This window comes from Onychostoma macrolepis, chromosome 07, assembly GCF_012432095.1.
Source record: "Onychostoma macrolepis isolate SWU-2019 chromosome 07, ASM1243209v1, whole genome shotgun sequence".
Classification (NCBI taxonomy): domain Eukaryota; kingdom Metazoa; phylum Chordata; class Actinopteri; order Cypriniformes; family Cyprinidae; genus Onychostoma; species Onychostoma macrolepis.
The window spans coordinates 927,424-946,383 of NC_081161.1; the positions used below are offsets into that span (position 1 = coordinate 927,424).

The following is an 18,960-nucleotide window of genomic DNA, read 5'->3' on the forward strand; positions in this document are numbered from 1 at the left end:
ACGCCCTTTAAGTCTGTAAATGAAAGTCCGTTTGAGTGACGGCACAACAGAGAGAACATTTCAAGTGATATATATATCAAAAATGAACAAGAGGGTGGCTAACTGAACCACTCAAGACTGGAAAAATCTACAAAAACATATTTTTTTATTATTATTTTTTTATTTTTTTATTTTATAAATTTGCTTCGTGCAAAAAGTGCAAAGTGCATGTAAGTTAAAAACAGATGGACACGAGCAAGCAGACGTATCACCATACTTACCCAGCTGATTAATCATTAAGACTATTTTTTTTTTTTTTTCTAAATGTTATGGTTACATATGCAAACAAGACATTATCTAATTAAATTTGCACACATTTTCATGAGCTAATATTTTAACTTTTCTCAACGTTGGATGAATCCAGGTTCATAATTCATGTTTTATTTTGTTGACATATTAGAGCTAAAGGTTTCTACTGAGGGGATTTTGGATTTCTCATTTTATCACTCCATAAATATGAAAATACTGAAAATAACACTTTCTCACCATGTTTTTACAAACACAATGTTGTATAAATCAGTTCAATTGATTATATGAACAAACCCCTCAGTAAAATCCTTCAGAATAAAGAGAGGAATTAAACTGTAAGTGTCGGTGCATGTAAGTGCTGCTGAAGTGGAGAAAAAACTCATTTTGAGAAAATTGCCTTTATAGATATGTATTGTAATTGAAATCTACAAACACAAATAAAATCAGGCTTATGAAATATGACCAAACCCTTCAGTAAAAATCTTCAGAATATGGAGAGGAATAAAACTGTAAATTGTGGTGTATGTAAGCAATGCTGAAGTGCAGAAACAAACTTTTAAAACTTAAATTGTAAGTAAAATCTACAGATGCCAGTACATAAAGTGCAATAAAATAAACACCTAAATATGTATTTTGGATGTTTTCTTTCCTCTAGTCTCATTGAAGACATGTTAAGGAAGCATAAAAACAACAAAAAAACACCTATCATTAAGCTAGCAGAATACTTTAGCATCCAAATAGCAACATGCTAATAACACTCTAATTCAACCCAAAACTCACATTGTTGAGTAGTTTCTGGTTCTCAGTGTGTTCTGCTGTGTTTTGGCAGGTATTCCAGGCAGCGATTACATCAATGCAAACTACATCGACGGCTACCGGAAGCAGAACGCTTACATCGCCACTCAAGGCGCGCTGCCCGAGACCTTCGGCGATTTCTGGCGGATGATCTGGGAGCAGCGGAGCGCAAACATCGTCATGATGACCAAACTGGAGGAAAGATCCAGGGTACGACTGGCTCTGACATCACCACTCAGCTGCAATTCGATTGGCTTACGGCGTGTTCTGATTAAACGCATTCTGTCCACAAAAATCAATCTCAAATCACAGCCAATCAGTAGAACGTGTGGGCGGAGTCTCTCTGCAAGTGCACTGCAGAATGCACAAGTACATCAATTAATGAAAAATAAACCTATTTAACATTCTTTAAAATGCATACTCAGACACTACAGTCTTGGTCACATGTTTGTGGCATTTGGTAAGGAAACACTGTCAGAATGAGTCCAGTTAACTCAATACCGAATTCACAGTTCTAATTACTGATTTATTTATTGTTACAATAATAATAGCAACCAAACAATACATAAATAAGTTATGTCTATAACTGCCACTGTCATGAATATCATACAGAGTTATTTATTCATTGCAGAGAACTGTTAGATATGTTTGATAAACTAATATCTCACATAAAATAAAATTAGCTTAAAGATCTCAACTAGATGTACAGAATTTAATGTATAATTGACAACGATAACAAAAATCTAGTAAAGAAATATTACATTTTAACTTATGTTAATTATGAAATAACCATTAAACTGTCTCACATTTTGTGTGCATTCCTGGTTTTAAGGGAAAAAAAAATAAAAATAAGGAAATATACGTCTTATAAACCTAAATGCTAAATATATAGGAAATGCATTAATATATTAAGTAATTTATAGCATTTTCCTATTTAATGCTGATATTTATTTCACGAGTTCACACTTACATATAATTAGCCGGAGTTTAGTAATGCGTAGTCGGCGTGCTGTCGGCCAGAGTACCCCCCGTATAAGTGTGGTAAGAACTCAAGTGTGGAGAAGGGGCTGATTAACCATCAAACGGATAGAGGTATGTCAGCTGTATTTATACCCATGCGTTGATTAACTTGAGTGCGTTCGTCTTGTGTTAATTAGGCTAAGTATCTGACATGCTTCTCCCGAACTTTGTTAGTAAAACATCATTTAATACTCATAGGCAAATAAATGACAAAATCACACAAACCAGGGTGTGTTTATGTCTTAAATATTAGTAATAGAGTTGGGGGGAAAAAATTGCAAATGTCATATGAATAGAAAATAGAGTTTTTCCTTCTCAGGGTTTTCTGAGAGTAAAGCAGCTCAGTTTTTTATGGCCCTGTTTTGTGCTCTATTAGTGGAAATTTGAACAGTCTAATTTTTGACAAATTACATCAATTATGGCAAAATGAAATGTTTCCAAACAGGTTTAAAAGCTTTTGTCAAACTGATTATTGGTCTAATTAATATCACAATCCATGTCATCCTCAATTTTTACAGATTTCACCCACAATTTCATTTGCATCCTTTCCACATTTGCACCATTGATGTGTGTGTGTTTCTCAGATTCCTTCTCATTTCTTCTCTAAGGCAAGACTCATGTTGTCTTCAGCTGCCATTATGAGCTGCAGAATTTAAATTCATGCCTTGAATTTTCCTGCATTTATGAATTGTCCTTTGCATGAATCCATAGACTGATGCTTGCTGTAAAGACTCGAGACGCACACTAACGCAGGAGCATTTTAATGTGTATATGATCGAATATGATCGTTCAGATCCAGCTCTCAGACAGACAGATCTGCATCCAACGAGAGATGCGTGTTGTTTTTCCTGCGGTAACCTGGAGGCTTCATGTTCAGCATCTCTTTTGTTCGTTTGCTCCTGACAGGGCGGTTGCAGTACATCCGTGCGCCGCTCACAATGCAGCCCACATCTATAATGGTAATGAGGGCCGGCTGTAATGTGATTGCGACAGAGCGCTGGAGATAGTAATTATAGCGTCTGTCACTCGCTGCTGTGTTGAGAAATCCGCTTGTCAGCAGGAAATAGGAAAAGCGGTGCTCCTTCTCCAGCTTCATCCGAGCGCGGTGTGTGTTTGTGTGTGTTTCAGGTGAAGTGTGACCAGTACTGGCCCAACAGAGGGACGGAGACGTACGGACTCATTCAGGTCACGCTGCTGGACACGGTGGAGCTGGCCACGTACTGCGTCCGAACGTTTGCACTTTACAAGGTACAGGAACGTTTCTGAAGAGCAAATCCACATTCACTTGCCCTGACGTCGCTGCCGAGCTCCGGAAAGCATCTTTTTTTTTTTTGTGATAAAACAACAGCATGCAGGTCTGACGTGACATGAGGGTGAGTAAATGATGGCTGTTTGGGTGTAATATTTCTAATATTTCTTTCCCTCTTGCGTTCAGAACGGCTCCAGCGAGAAGCGAGAGGTGCGGCAGTTCCAGTTCACGGCGTGGCCGGATCACGGCGTCCCGGAGCATCCCACGCCGTTCCTGGCCTTCCTGCGCAGAGTCAAGTCCTGCAACCCGCCGGACGCCGGACCCATGGTGGTGCACTGCAGGTCTGATGCCACTTCATATTATTAATAGCACAGCGATAATAATTACAAGATTGCAACACATAATGTGCATAAATGTAAATGTTCACTACTCTCCAAAAATATGGGGTCAGTAAGATGTAAATCAGTGTTTTATTCATCAAGGATGCATTAAGTTGATCAAAAGTGCCAGTAAAACTTTTATAATGTGAAAACATATTTCTGTTTCAAATAAATGCTGTTCTTTTGAACTTTCTATTGATCTGTAAATCCTTACAAATAAAATGCATCACAGTTTCCCCAAAAAAATACATTGGGCGGCACAACTGTTTTCAACATTGATAATAATCAGAAATGTTTCTTGAGCAGCAAATCAGCATATTAGAATGATTTCTGAAGATCATGTGACGCTGAAGACTGGAGTAATGATGCTGAAAATGCAACTTTGATCACAGAAATAAATTACATTTTAACACATATTCACATAGAAAATAGCTGTTTTAAATCGTAATAATATTTCACAATATTACAGTTTTTACTGTATTTTTTGATCAAATAAATTCAACCTGGGCAAGCAGAAGAGACTTCTTTCATAAACATTACAAAATCGAATTGATCCGAAACTTTTGAACTGTAGTGTATTTTCCAAATCCAGATCCATCTTTTTGGCTGTTGTTCGTCTGTGAAGTTTAAAATATTCTGTGTTTCTGATTTAAGAATGAATGTTATGTAAAATGCCTCTTGCTGAGCACAGGTTGTGGCAATGTCGTGTGCTTTTCATTCATCGTTAGAACCCATATTAGAACTAGTATCATGCAATAAATAGAAACCTGGGGAAAAAAAATGGATTGGTCAAACCAGTGATTGATCTCCAGTTTTAACCACACACTTCCACGAGACTCGACTGTGCGTCTCCATACAAAAAAACATGATTTTGGTGCATGGCAGAACATGAGGCACTCTCGCATTTATGGAAAACCCAGATATGAAACCATCTGTTAAATTCCCCTCTAAGCGAAAGCGGCACAGAAACATCAGGCAGAGAGAGGCATGCAAAAACGACAAGCCACAAGCTTCCATCGGAAAACTGCCAGATAGAAAACAAGGATTAGTAAACCCTTAAAAATAACACATACGGCAGTTAATTAGAGCTCCCAGCGGAGCGCTTGAAATTGAAAAATCCTTATTTCCCCTCTTTTCTCTGGTCGGCGTTCGCGCTGAATGTGGGAATTAATATCATTCATTGGGACGCAGACTTTGAATTCCTTTCGGCTCGGATCAGATAACGGCTCGACAGCGAGACTTTAATCCGCACCAAAACACCGGCCCGTCTGACCATTAAAAAAACTCTTTCTTTCATTCCGTGGCGGGTGTCAGAAAGTTGACGCATCCTTCGGCAAGAGCAGAGAAAGTTTTAAGCTGGCAGGATCACGTGAGGCGGGAGATTATGTATGTGCTGTTTGTCAGGCCAAACAAAAGCTCCTCCTCCTCCTCCTGCGCTCGTGGGTAATTAACTGCGCTGGAAACGATTCGCCTGCTGCAGAATGAAAATTCAGATTGCATGTGCTTAATGCTTTCGCTGAAATCTGCCAGACGTCATGCGATCGATGCTGATTGTGTGTGTGTGTGTGTGTGTGAGGCTGTAAAGAGGGCGTTTACCGCTGTCACCTGTAACCCGCGGGTCGCTGCTGAAGCGCATGCAGTCAGCCGTTATCGTAACAAAAGAGAAAGTCCATTCAAGCGCATGATTGAATGTCACGGAGGTCACTGGACGGACAGACAGAGGGCTCCTGAGTGCCAGGGATTTCTGAAGTATGAACCTGTCAAAAACACGTCCTCATCATATTTCACCTCGAGTCCAAACAAAGACATTGATTTTGCATAAAGCAAATGAAGCCTTGCTAGTAGCAGTGGATATTTCAAGGCTGGTTTATTTCATGAAAGTACTGTAGGCAGTTTTTCTTGGCTACAAACATTTCCACTATTATTACCCGCTTTAAGAATATTGTCCATTAACAACATGCCATCTTGAAACAATTAAACAATTAAAGAAAAAAAGAGTGAATGTTTATGTACAAAAATTATACCAAACCCTTGTTTTAGCAAATAAAAATAATGGTGCTTGCTCTGGCGAAAACAAAATTCAAGCCTTCGGTTCAAAATAGTTTAGAGGACAGACTTTACACACACACACAAAAAAACACTGTTTAAGAATGTAAGGATCCACCCGCTAGTCCAAACAACGGAATCCAGCGGCCTGGTCAAAAGTTTAATGCATGTTCGGTCTTTTACTTGCGCTTCTGAATTTATCAGGATTTTGTTTCAATTTTAGTCTAACTCCGTGCTTGATCTGACTCCAATTTCAAGTGATCATTAAATTTAGACTAATTAAAAATTGATCACAAATATCGCTTATATATTTAATTTAGATATTTGATTATTCTCGACATACCATATTTTCAATTATCCGTTCACTGGGGACCTAATGTCTCTTTTGAGCCTATAGCGTCGGCCGAAGCGCCGGTCTCACGATCACAAACTCGCCAGTCCGATGTTAGTCAGAGGATGCAGGTAGACTAATACCTAGTTGTCTGCCGCCAACTGCTTGCTTATGACAAAAAGTGTAGTTTATTTAGTCTTTTCCCGTACAACTTGCTAGCACCAGTGATAGACAGAAATCTGAGGTCTCCGATGACGTGCCTACTGCTCCGTTCATTCATGAGCCTTCAGTTTGATCTATCCTGGCCGTAGATTTGCGGTAACAAAAGCCTCCTCACAGTCTAATAGTCATAATGATTTCAGGACAGTTCAGAATAAATCAAATATAACAATTTATTATTAGTCAGGTAAACGTGTCGTGCCAATTACATAAAACAATAAGCCAATTCAAAAATAAGAAAATACATAATATCAGTTGTTCAAAGATGAATCTAAGAGTAAAATGTTTACCTGGCTTCAAGAAGAAGATACATAGTATGGAACATATTAAATACCCTCCACACTACGGGCTGATCTGACTACAAATCGCCCGACTGATTTGCAACTTTCCTTAAATACTACCAGAACAAAAGGCCCATAAACATTTATTCTCTGCCCCAAAACAGATTAGATCTGTGTATGGGGATGAGAAGCCTCAGGAAGAGATGTTCTCGTGCCCCAAATGGTCACACCTGTAGAGCAATGTTTATCAGGTTTTGAAAGGAGACCGCCCACAACAGGAGCACAGAGTTTAACTTAAGTTTCCAATATTTCCCATAATATAAGTGACTGCTGTGAAATTGAGACCAGTTTACCCATCGCACGAGACCTTTAAAATGATACCAAACATGAAGGGTTAAGATCATTAATTCTTAAGATATAGTAAATATTTATGTAAGAGTAGCAACTTGAGTTCTTTCAGTGACCAGTACCATGAGTCCAGGGGGGAAGGATGGGTGAGTGGACCAAATGGTCTTTCTCTCAGATCTTCTTGTCTGATTAGAGAGTTTATTGTCTTGCGGCATGACATTTGCATTGTAAGGGTTTCTGGGTGTTTGGCTTCACAAAGAGATCAAAGCCTGATTGAAGAGTTTGTTTTGTGGCCTGACATTTGCATTGTAAGAGTTCCTAAGTTTTGGCTTCACGAGGAGTTATTTTCATAAAGGAAATAATTTAACTCCTTACAAAAATATAGTTTGAAACCAAGTTGCAAAGCCACTGGTAGAGAAAACAAACATTTGACTCAAAACAAGCATGTTTGTCTTTAGACTTGCTAGTTACTTGACCCCCTGTTTATTCAAAGGGCCCATGACTTTTACAGTTTTTCGCAATTTTACTCCCAATTTCTACCCAATTATTTATATTAAAAACAAACAATGTATGTATGAATGAATGAATGGAGATCTAAGATTTTATTCATTTCCATGGCTTTTCCTGGTTTGGAAATTACAATTTTTAAATGATATTCAGTTGGTGAACAATTAACAACACAAATAATTAGTAAAATAGTCGCTTTTAGTTAGATTGAACTATATTGATTTTGGAAGCTAAGCAAGGTTTGGCTGGGTTAGTATTTGGAGGAGACTTCGGGTTTCCACCAGAACTCAAACACAAAGACATGCAGCATAGGTGAATTCTCTAAATTGTGTGTAATTGTGAGTGGATGGATTCATGCTTGCTGCTAGTGTTGTCAAAAGACCCGGTACTTCGGTACCAAGTCGGTACTAAAAAAATGAAAACGTCACGGTACCAGGTTTTTGTAAGTACCGGTGGTACCGAGTACCCGGTCAACCCAGTTCTTGACGCGTACGGACCTATGATTTCCGCGATGCAGAAAACACGGACGGAATCTCGGAATCCAGTTATAAAAACGGAATTTACAGTTTAGCACGGAATGTCACAGAATTTGTCAAAGTTTGGATGAATTAATCAAAAGTAGGTCATTACACTTAAATTAAATCGCGACATGGATTAGTATCTGTAAATATTAAGCCGCAAAAGTCGATTCAGATATGAATCTTGCATGTTCTGCAAGCCTCTGTTTGAATGAATGAATGAATGGCAGAGACGTTTTTTTTTTTTTACTACATGAAGCGCGTGTGACACTCGCGGTGATTTCAGCATCTGCCGTCTCAATGAGGACAAAAATACATAAACAACGTCTCCAGAACAGCTCTGAGAGTCACTTCACGAGCATTTTACCGTTTCATTTGAGTAAAACCAGCGTCATATCATAAGCACAGTTGCCAACTCCCACGAGACAAATAAGCAACCGCAGCTTCAAAAACAAGCCCAAAACAAGCCCAATATTTTTTTGATGATTTATTATCATCAATATTATTTATCAATTATTTATTACCAATAAATGAGCCTGCAACATATTAAACTGAAACCACTCTTTTATCTGAAAAGCAAAAACAAAGCTATTTTACAAAAATTAACAAACTGCAACAAAAGTGGGAACAAAACTCGTCTCCAGTCACCTGTGAGCAGAATAGGATTGGAGAGATGGAAAAGGAGAAAAGCACAAGAGCTTCAAAGGGGAGCTGTAACATAGCCACATATTTATAGCATAAAATATATATAGTGGTCATTCTATGGAAATGTCAATTTTTCTGTCCCTAGCCTTTACAGAAATATTACACTTGAAAAACACTTGGTTACAATTTTATTTTAAATATATTTTAAAATGAAACAATGTGTTATTTGAACAATTACACCTTCTTGAGGCATCAATGTGGCAATATTTGTTTTTAATTAATTATACAGAATTCCAAGCACCACAAAACTGCTCATCCCCAGAGCCATATACAGAGGGAAAGTGCTGTATTTTGAGGTCAAAAACAGGTTTTTCTTCCATTTAAAATAAAATAATGTATACATAACTATCAAATAAATGACACAAAAAAACAAAATGCCACATAAATAGATAGAATAGAATAGAATAAATAGAATAATAAATATTATAGAAAAAATATAAAATATTATATTCAATTATATATTCAATTATAATATATATTATATTAAAAAGAAAATATTATATAATAATATTTAAAAATATTATAAAAAAGATAAAAAATCATTAAGCTGTCATTTATGTGTATTCGTGAAGTCAAAAGGTAATCTAATAATGTGGTTTAAATGTTAAAAAAAGAAATACATTTTAAGACATCTTGCTATACCAGGCTATTCGAACCAAATGTATTTACTCAGAATTAGGATATGACTACTTGTTTTTTATTACAGCCCGTGATAATTAATACATTACAAAACATTGTAAAACTTAGGCTAAAAGAAAGTCATCCCACTCCTCTAAGTCTACATCAGAGCGTCACGCGCCTTCTTTTTGAATGTGATTTTTCTCCAATGAGGGACGGAACATATGGCAAATTATGCTACAGCACTTATATTATTGTTGGCTATTAACTGCGAGCAGACAGAGTGTCAATCAATGCATTGGAGAATACAGGCGAACATAAATAAAGAAAACAAAGTTGCTTGTCAGATTTCCCTAACAAGCGACCATATTTTTTAAAATAAGCCCAAAAAACCGCAACCAGCAACCAGGGATTTTTTCCCGCTACTTTACAAAAATGAAGCCCAAAGTCGCGTATAATACGCGGACTTGGCAACTGTGATCATAAGCTACACACAGAAATGTAAAGGTAGGCCTATTCACGGCAACTCGTCAAAATAAAAGTTTATCTTAAAGACATTGTGCCAGAAATATATTACTATTATTTAGTAGAATGTATGTGATACTCTTACTACTGTTGAAAAAAAATTATATTTATTTTTAAAGAAATAATCACACAATATTTCTTCCATATTTTAATAGTAAATCTCCTTTATTTAGCAAAAAAATAAAATGTGTTTAAATTTCATTAATTAAAAGACAAATTAAATTTGGGTGAAACTTTACTGTTTACTGTTTTTCATACTTTTTTTTTTTTACTTTTTTTATAAGTATAAAGAATGGCATTGATTTTTGCATATTTTATTTTTGTTTGACTTTATTATTAAAAATAATGTGTTTTTTAATTAGCATGTGGTACCGAAATTGGTACCGAGAACCGTGGATTTTGATTGGTATCGGTACCGAATACTGAAATTTTGGTACCGTGACAACACTACTTGCTGCAGTGCATTCTGGGATTGTCTCCTCTGTGTACGATACATGTGACGTTGCTTTAGAACAGGAGCTCTGTCCAGACCTGTTCCTCGAGGGCCGCTGTCCTGCAGGGTTCAGCTCCAACACTAATGAAACACACCCGAACCAGCTTATCAAGACTTCAGACTCTCTAGAAACTTTTGGCCTTAAAATAAAGTGGTGGGATAATTTTGCTGACTTTATGAACGGTCTTCGTGTCAGGTGCTCCACAAAAGGGGTTTTGGAAACTTTAAATGTGTGTTAGTCAAACTTCTGTGTGCGGTAGAGCTGGTGTTCATTGGCTCGAGTGCGTCGTTCATTAAGAATTCTCTCTGCACTCACGTCTTTGTGCAGGAAGAGCGCTAATGTGAGCGTTTGTGGAGCTTTGCTCTTAATGAAGGGCTCTGATCTCAGGTGTTTCATGGAGAAGTGCCTGTGGATGACGTCAATGGCTGCGCTTCAGGAAGTTAGCAAAGCTTTGGCCTCTTCAAAGTGATGGGAAGAGGAAAGTAGATGGAGGCTTTTAGAGTCTGTAGATGGAGGTTAGAGAGGGTGAGAGGCTAAATGGAGGGGTTGTTTTCCTCTGATAGCGAGCGCAGGTGTACGCCGATCAAGAACGGCTTTATCCACTCCAGAATCTCTGCAATTAAATACTGTTTGACTGCAGAAAACAATGCATTCAGCACAAGAAATGTGACGCGTCATGTACTGTCAGTCATGTCCCATTGTTTTCGCAGTTTGCATGAGTGTAAACAATGAAAATGTATCTCAACACAAACTACACAAAACGGTAGGGATGCACCGAATATTCAGCAACCGAAATTAAATTAAAAGACCGAATAAATTGAACCGAACAATGACATGACACGATAAAATATCAACCAGCATAGAGTGAGAGGTGCACACTCTTTATAATGCAGCAATAAGGAAGCATTTAAAACTGCTCGAGAAAGATGCTAAAATCATTAGAAGCAGCGACAGCGAGAGACGGTTTAGCACTGCATCACATGTCTCTGATGAGAAGAGGAAGGGTGATTGTCGCTGGTTACTGTATGATGACTGAAATCACGAAATGGCCTTAAACAATTAGTAAATAAACTGCAGCATGTTATGTTTTCTAATACACGCATGAGTTGCATGTATTCTGACAACGCTGCATGAGCTCACAATGCTATCTGCTCGTTAGCCAGAGTCCAAAAGAGGAAACTCTGCACTGAAACTGTTACTCGTCAGCTGCTCAGTAACATGTTTATACAGTTTTACCAGGCGTGTGACAGTGTGATACATGCAACAAACTCTTCCCAAATTCATAATTAGAATCATTTATAAATCTGCTGTTGCCAACAAAAAAAGCACCGAGGTCTTCCTGCGGGTTTCCACCAAAATAAAAGAACACCATCAGCATTAATAAATGTTAGTATTGTAATTTTACTGTTGTTCTGTGAAATAAAATAAAAATAAGACAATAAAGTAAATAAGACAATTATAACGATATTAATAATTTATATTGATATTTAATAATAAATAAAACAACAGCTTCATTAATGCATTTATTATAACATTCAAACATAGTGTTCAGTTTGGGATCTGTAAAATTTTCTAATGTTTTAAAATAAGTCTCTTCTTCTCATTTATGTGTTCAGTAAAAATACATGCCTGATTCAAGAAGGGGGTCTCAAAAATGGCCAAAAATATTATTTTACTAAACTAAATTGTGTTTTGTTGGTAGTGTTAAATAAATATTTAACAATCGATTTAAAAAGCAATTAATTTATGCAATGGTTAAAAAAAAAAGCCAAAATACATGGTGGGAAAACGTGAAAAACCATGTTCTTCAGCCCAGTGTTTCATTTTGTTCGCTTTGGCCAAGAATTTTCACTTTGGAGCATCCTTGCAAAACAAATCTAACGTTGTCAAACTTTTGTCTTGTTGTCTGACAGTGCCGGCGTGGGTCGGACCGGCTGCTTCATCGTCATCGATGCCATGCTGGAGCGAATTAAACACGAGAAAACGGTGGACATCTACGGTCACGTGACGCTCATGCGCGCTCAGAGGAACTACATGGTCCAGACAGAAGACCAGTATGTCTTTATTCACGACGCGCTCCAGGAGGCCGTCACCTGCGGCACCACCGAGGTTCCCGCCCGAAACCTGTACGCCTACATCCAGAAACTCACGCAGATCGAGTCTGGAGAGAACGTCACCGGGATGGAGCTGGAGTTTAAGGTAAGACCGACGTTAGCGGGAGCTGGGTTTGTTGACGTCTGTTTGTCACCGTAATTTGAAAACCCTCCCCAAAAAACAGCTAGCTGATTCATGTTAAATGCCATGATGGCCATTTTTCAAAAAAAATATTGTATTCAAATATTTGCGCTCATAAAAAAAAAAAAAAGAATATTCAAATATTTGTTTATTTAAATAAGGTTTAGCAAGTTTTTGTCACCATTTCTGAACAAGCTTATAATTACATTAGTGCTGTCAAATGATTAATCGCGATTAATCGCATCCAAAATAAAAGTTTTGGTTTACATTGTGTGTATACTGTGTATATTTGTTATGCATATGTAAATGCAAACACATGCATGGATATATTTAAGAATTAAATATGTTATGTCTATATATTAAATATATTTATATATAATATAAAATATAAGAACATAAATATATAAATGTATATACATGTATATATTTCCAAAACATATGCAGTATGTGAGTGTATCTATATATACAAAATAAATATACACCGTACACACGCATATTATGTAAACAAAAACTTTTATTTTGGATGCGATTAATCGATTGACAGCACTAAATTACACACAATACACAAAAATGTTCTACAACAATGTTACGTTATATCTCAAAGTTTTATTTTGGTTGAAAATGTGTGTGAACAAATAAAATATACATATGAAGAGCAAAAGCAATCAAGCTCAAGCAGAGCAAATGGAAAAAATAAAGCAGACCGTGCCGATTGCAGTACAGAACGTACATACACTTGAGTCGGTTGAGAAGTTGAGAAATGTTGAGAAAAACATTCTCAATAATATCCACATGCTCGGGTGAAAGCTGGCTCCTCAGTCCGATAACAGTAAGAATGCGCGGCGACACAGACGTTCAAGACGCAAAGATAACGGATGGTGTTCTAAGCAAAGTTTCTTACAGCGCTTTGTGTCTTCTGTTCTTAAACCACTCACCTTCGAGAACTTAAAGGAAGCATATGTCTCAAGATTATTTGGCTCTCTTCTCAGCTCACTCGGGGTACATCCACACTCACCTGCAGTCTGAATGCAGTGACGGACAGCTCTCGTTCTTCAGTCGACTGCTGTCTGGATTTCACGTGATTTCTCATCGTGGTGCTGATATTCTGATAACTCCGTTTCACGATCAAAAGTATTTCCTTTTGTAAGATCATTTTGATCAAACTAATTCCAAAGTTGGCGAGGCAGACGACGACATTCTGTGATCAAATGCGATCCACACTCTACAGCGCCACCCAGTGCATTTAGTTTTGCGTGTTTAGGATTTATCACAGATTTCCTGCATGTACAGCCAGCAAAGCAGCACGTAGTAAAATTTGAATAGTGTTTTTAGTTGTCGAATAGTAATTACAGATTGAATATTCAAACTTTTCGACTATTTGCACACACTCCTAATCCATGAACAAATAGACTGAATGAATCTTAGACTGAGTGAAGAGTCCCGAGAGCCCTAACCCTACTAAAGAGCCACTTGACCAAACCTTGACCTGGTGTATATTGATACGTCTGATCTTGGAAGCTAAGCAGGGTTTGGCTTGGATAGTACTTGGATGAGGCTTCGGTTTCTCCCACAATCCGGCCAAAACATTCCCATCACTACCAGCAACGAGAGGTTGTTAAGATGGTGTAATGTGTGGTAATGTCTTATCTAGTTGAGTTTCTAGTCTAGTCTAGTGTCCCAACCGCTGACTGGTCTGATTACGGGACTCTTGATCAAACTCCATCTGAACAGAAGGGGCCTGGTTGCGCTGCGATCATGGGTTAGGGTTAGTTTACAGACGTCCGGCCGCAGCTCTGGAATGACTGCAGCAGAACCGCCGGCTTTGCCTCAGGAAGCTGCTCGTCTCTCTTCTGTTATTCAACCCCGCCACATTTTACTCGGCCTGCAGTTTGTCAAACAGAAATCTATTTACCGAGAGTAAGAAGGTGATCGAATTTCACGCCACATGACGAGCTCTGGGCGAGCGGAGCAGTCGACTCTGCCCCCACCACAGGCTCTCTTTACTCGGCCGCAGAGACAGTGTGGGGCCTGTGGTTTCTCCTGCAGGAACCCAGAGACCCCTGTGCCGTTCTCACGCTAGCGCTAACCATTACTGCGCTCGCTCGCTTCACCATAAACCACATTTGCTTCACTCCCTTGTTTTCATGACCAAGTTCAAGACAGTTAAAGACATTAAACATCTGCCCCAATGTTTTTACACAGCAACTATCTATCTATCTATCTATCTATCTGTCTGTCTGTCTGTCTGTCTGTCTGTCTATCTGTCTATCTGTCTGTCTGTCTGTCTGTCTGTCTGTCTGTCTGTCTGTCTGTCTATCTGTCTATCTGTCTGTCTGTCTGTCTGTCTGTCTGTCTGTCTGTCTGTCTGTCTGTCTGTCTATCTGTCTGTCTGTCTGTCTGTCTGTCTGTCTGTCTGTCTGTCTGTCTATCTGTCTATCTATCTATCTATCTATCTATCTATCTGTCTGTCTGTCTGTCTGTCTGTCTGTCTGTCTGTCTGTCTGTCTGTCTATCTATCTATCTATCTATCTATCTATCTATCTATCTATCTATCTGTCTATCTGTCTGTCTGTCTGTCTGTCTGTCTGTCTGTCTGTCTGTCTGTCTGTCTGTCTGTCTGTCTGTCTATCTATCTATCTATGTCAAAAGTTTTTGAACAGTAAGATTTTTAATGTTTTTAAAGAAGAGTTCTGCTCACCGAGCCTGCATTTATTTGATCCAAAGTACAGCAAAAACAGTAAAATTCTGAAATATATATTTTATTTACTATTCAAAATAACTGTTTTCTATTTTAATATATTTTTAAAAAAATGTAATTTATTCCTGTGATTTCAAAGCTGAAATTTCAGCATCATTACTCCAGTCACATGATCCTTCAGAAATCATTCAAATATTGATTCACTGCTCAAAAAATATGTATTATTATTATTATTATTATTATTATTATTTTGTTGAAAAGAAAGTTCAGACGAACAGCATTTATATGAAATATAAATCTTATTTAAAGCATCCTTGCTAAATAAAACTATCTATTTATATAATTTAAACCCCCCCCCCCCACACACACACACAAAAATATGTACTCAACTGTTTTAAATGTTGATGATGATGATGATGATGATAATAATAATCAGAAATGTTTCTTGAGCAGTAAATCAGCATATTAGAATAATTTCTGAAGATCATGTGACACTGAAGACTGGAGTAATGATGCTGAAAATACAGCTGTGCATCACAGAAATAAATTACAGTTTAAATATATATTCAAATAGAAAGCAGTCTGTTATGCAGCTGTTTTTGCTGTATGTTGGATCAAATAAATGCAGGCTTGGTGAGCAGAAGAGAATCTTACTGTTCAAAAACGTTTGATTGGTAGTGTCTATGTTTTATGTCATCTGACTGTCTGTCTGTCCTACTATATATCAGCTTGTTTATCTTTCTGTCCGGATATTCATACGTCCTTCAAACTTTACTACTACTTCTGTTTTCAAGTCAACATCAACATGTGTCTAGACAAACTTTTGCTATTTTTTTAATGCTGTTTCCGATTTGTTTCTTGCAGCGGTTAGCGAACACAAAAGCTCACACCTCACGGTTCATCAGTGCCAATCTGCCCTGCAACAAATTCAAAAACAGACTGGTTAACATCATGCCCTACGAGTCCACGCGCGTCTGTCTGCAGCCAATCAGAGGAGTCGAGGGCTCCGACTACATCAACGCCAGCTTCATCGACGGATACAGGTGAGCAGAGGAGCCCGGATCTGTCCGTCTCTGTGTTTGTGAGTGTGAAGGTGAACGTGTGTCTTCTCTCGCTGTGTGTCAGGCAACAGAAGGCCTACATCGCCACGCAGGGTCCTTTAGCCGAAACCACAGAAGACTTCTGGAGGATGCTGTGGGAACACAACTCCACCATCGTCGTGATGCTGACCAAACTCAGAGAGATGGGCAGAGTGAGTGCTTGACAGCCGATTATTTATTCATTCATTTATTGCTGAAGAAAGTACATTGAGAAAAAATAATCTAGAGAAACAATTTGCTCACATTGCATTTTAATTAAATGAGAAATGTTGTAGTAGGAAGACAAAAATTGTATTTTCTTATAAAATGTGCTCCAACAATCTTTTATGAAAAATATTGACATATTTTTGTGGAAAAAAGACTATATATATATATATATATATATATATATATATATATAGTGCTGTCAACGTTTAATTGCGATTAATCACATCCAAAATAAAAGTTTTTGTTTACATAATATATGTGTGTATTGTGTATATTTATGAATATATAAATACACACACATACAGCATATATTTTGAAAATATGTGCATGTATATATTTATATTCATATAATTTATATTATATATAAATATATGTAATATATAAATGTAACATTTGTCATAACATAAATATATACATGCATGTGTGTGTATTTATATATACATAATAAATATACACAGTACACACATATATTATGTAAAGAAAAACTTTTATTTTGGATGCGATTAATCGCTTGACAGCACTAATATATATATATATATATATATATATATATATATATATATATCAGCAACTCTACTACTACAGACTACGGTCCAAATTCAAAATGGACACTTTTTCAAGGTTGTTGGTTTAATTTGTGTTTAATTCAGTGTCTCCAGGATCGCCAAAAGAATTTTGATTCATCAAATCATTTTGCACATTTATGCTAAAAGTTTTTTTTGGCCGTGACTGAATGCAATATTCAGATTTTGCCTAACTTGAAATTAAAGAAATTTCCACAAATTTTATGATCTCATGTGCCACCATTGAAAAAACAGCAGCGTGATTTTCTTTCAAACAGATGTGGTGCACATTTTATTCATTTTTCCCTTTGCTTAAACCCCAGTGTTAACTGCCAGTGCTGGTATTTGTGCTGATGCTTTCTGCATGCTGGTTGTATTTTGGCAGTCGCATGACTGATGTATTGTGTCTGTCCATCAGGAAAAGTGCCATCAGTACTGGCCAGCAGAGCGTTCAGCCAGATATCAGTATTTTGTGGTGGATCCAATGGCTGAATACAACATGCCGCAGTACATCCTGCGAGAGTTTAAAGTGACGGACGCACGGGTGAGACACCAGACCCTCGGCCCATCCTCTGCTCTGTGATTTGTGTATTATAGTGCATATGCAGTCTGAGTAGAGCTCGCAGGCCTCTAATTCCATCACAGCATTTATTCTGATAAACACTCTCACATTCCTGCCATTTTATCTCTCTCTCTCTCTCTCTCTCTCTCTCACGTCGCTTATCTGGGATATACAAAATCACTAAAGAAATGCGAACTCTCTGAGCTTCTCGTCAGGAGCTTTTCAGCCGCCCACATCAGAGGAATTAGTGTCTGGAGTCGCTCATTCACGCGCTCAGGTGAAACGACACGCTTCTGAGCTGTGGGCGGCTGGAGCTCAAAACAGAAAAATACCCAAAACTACCGTGTTGATACCAAATATCACCATATATATGTGATGCTTTTCCTGGCCTTCAATATTTTTGAAAGAAGTCCCTTCTGCTCACCTAGGCAACCTTTACTTGATCAACAATACAGTAAAAATGTTAAATATTATTACAATTTAAAACAGCTGTTTTCTGTGTGAATATCTGTTAAACTGTAATTTATTTCTGTGATGCGCAGCTGTATTTTCAGCATCATTACTCCAGTCTTCAGTGTCACATGATCTTCAGAAATCATTCTAATATGCTGATTTGCTGCTCAAGAAACATTTCTGATTATTATCAATGTTGAAAACAGTTGTGCTGCACAATATTTTTGTGGAAACACTTGATAAATTTTATTTTTCAGGATCCACAGATGAATACAAAGTTCAAAAGAACAACATTTATTTGAATTAACATGATAAATGTGGTTACTGTCACTTTTCATCAATTGAATAAAAGATTTGATTTCTTTTAAATAAATGAAATATTTCAAAGTTATATCAGTAATATATCTCGCTGGCACTGAGACATTAGTTCAGTATCAACATGACGTTTCTTAATTATCATTGTTTCTTGAGCTTCTCAGACTCGTTTAGGATGCGTCATGTACTCGTCATCGGTTTGACAAGCGCTGTGTCGGTCTCTCGCGCGTGAATGTGAATGTAATGGCTTTGTGTAATGCATCGGAGAGCCGCCGCAGCTCTTTTATTCTCATCCGTCTCTCTCTCTCTGCTTTCAGGACGGACAGTCACGGACCGTCAGGCAGTTCCAGTTCACAGACTGGCCAGAACAAGGCGTGCCAAAATCAGGGGAAGGCTTCATCGACTTCATCGGCCAAGTGCATAAAACAAAAGAGCAGTTTGGTCAGGATGGACCCATATCGGTCCACTGTAGGTAAGAAAGACACGAGTCTTGGTGAGAAAAA

At 37.6% G+C, this 18,960-nt stretch overlaps 1 protein-coding gene across 44 annotated transcripts in view; it reads left to right on the top strand.

Annotated features, from left to right (window-relative positions):
* LOC131543457 (receptor-type tyrosine-protein phosphatase delta) overlaps positions 1-18,960 on the top strand; it is a 336,697-nt gene that overhangs the window by 311,275 nt on the left and 6,462 nt on the right. For all 44 annotated transcript variants that reach the window (XM_058780793.1, XM_058780808.1, XM_058780795.1 and 41 more), the window contains 8 exons: positions 1,118-1,293; positions 3,232-3,351; positions 3,539-3,693; positions 12,238-12,523; positions 16,122-16,300; positions 16,383-16,509; positions 17,546-17,671; positions 18,775-18,929. In XM_058780793.1, coding sequence (XP_058636776.1) covers positions 1,118-1,293; positions 3,232-3,351; positions 3,539-3,693; positions 12,238-12,523; positions 16,122-16,300; positions 16,383-16,509; positions 17,546-17,671; positions 18,775-18,929 — 1,324 coding nt within the window. The remainder of the gene's footprint in view (positions 1-1,117; positions 1,294-3,231; positions 3,352-3,538; positions 3,694-12,237; positions 12,524-16,121; positions 16,301-16,382; positions 16,510-17,545; positions 17,672-18,774; positions 18,930-18,960) is intronic.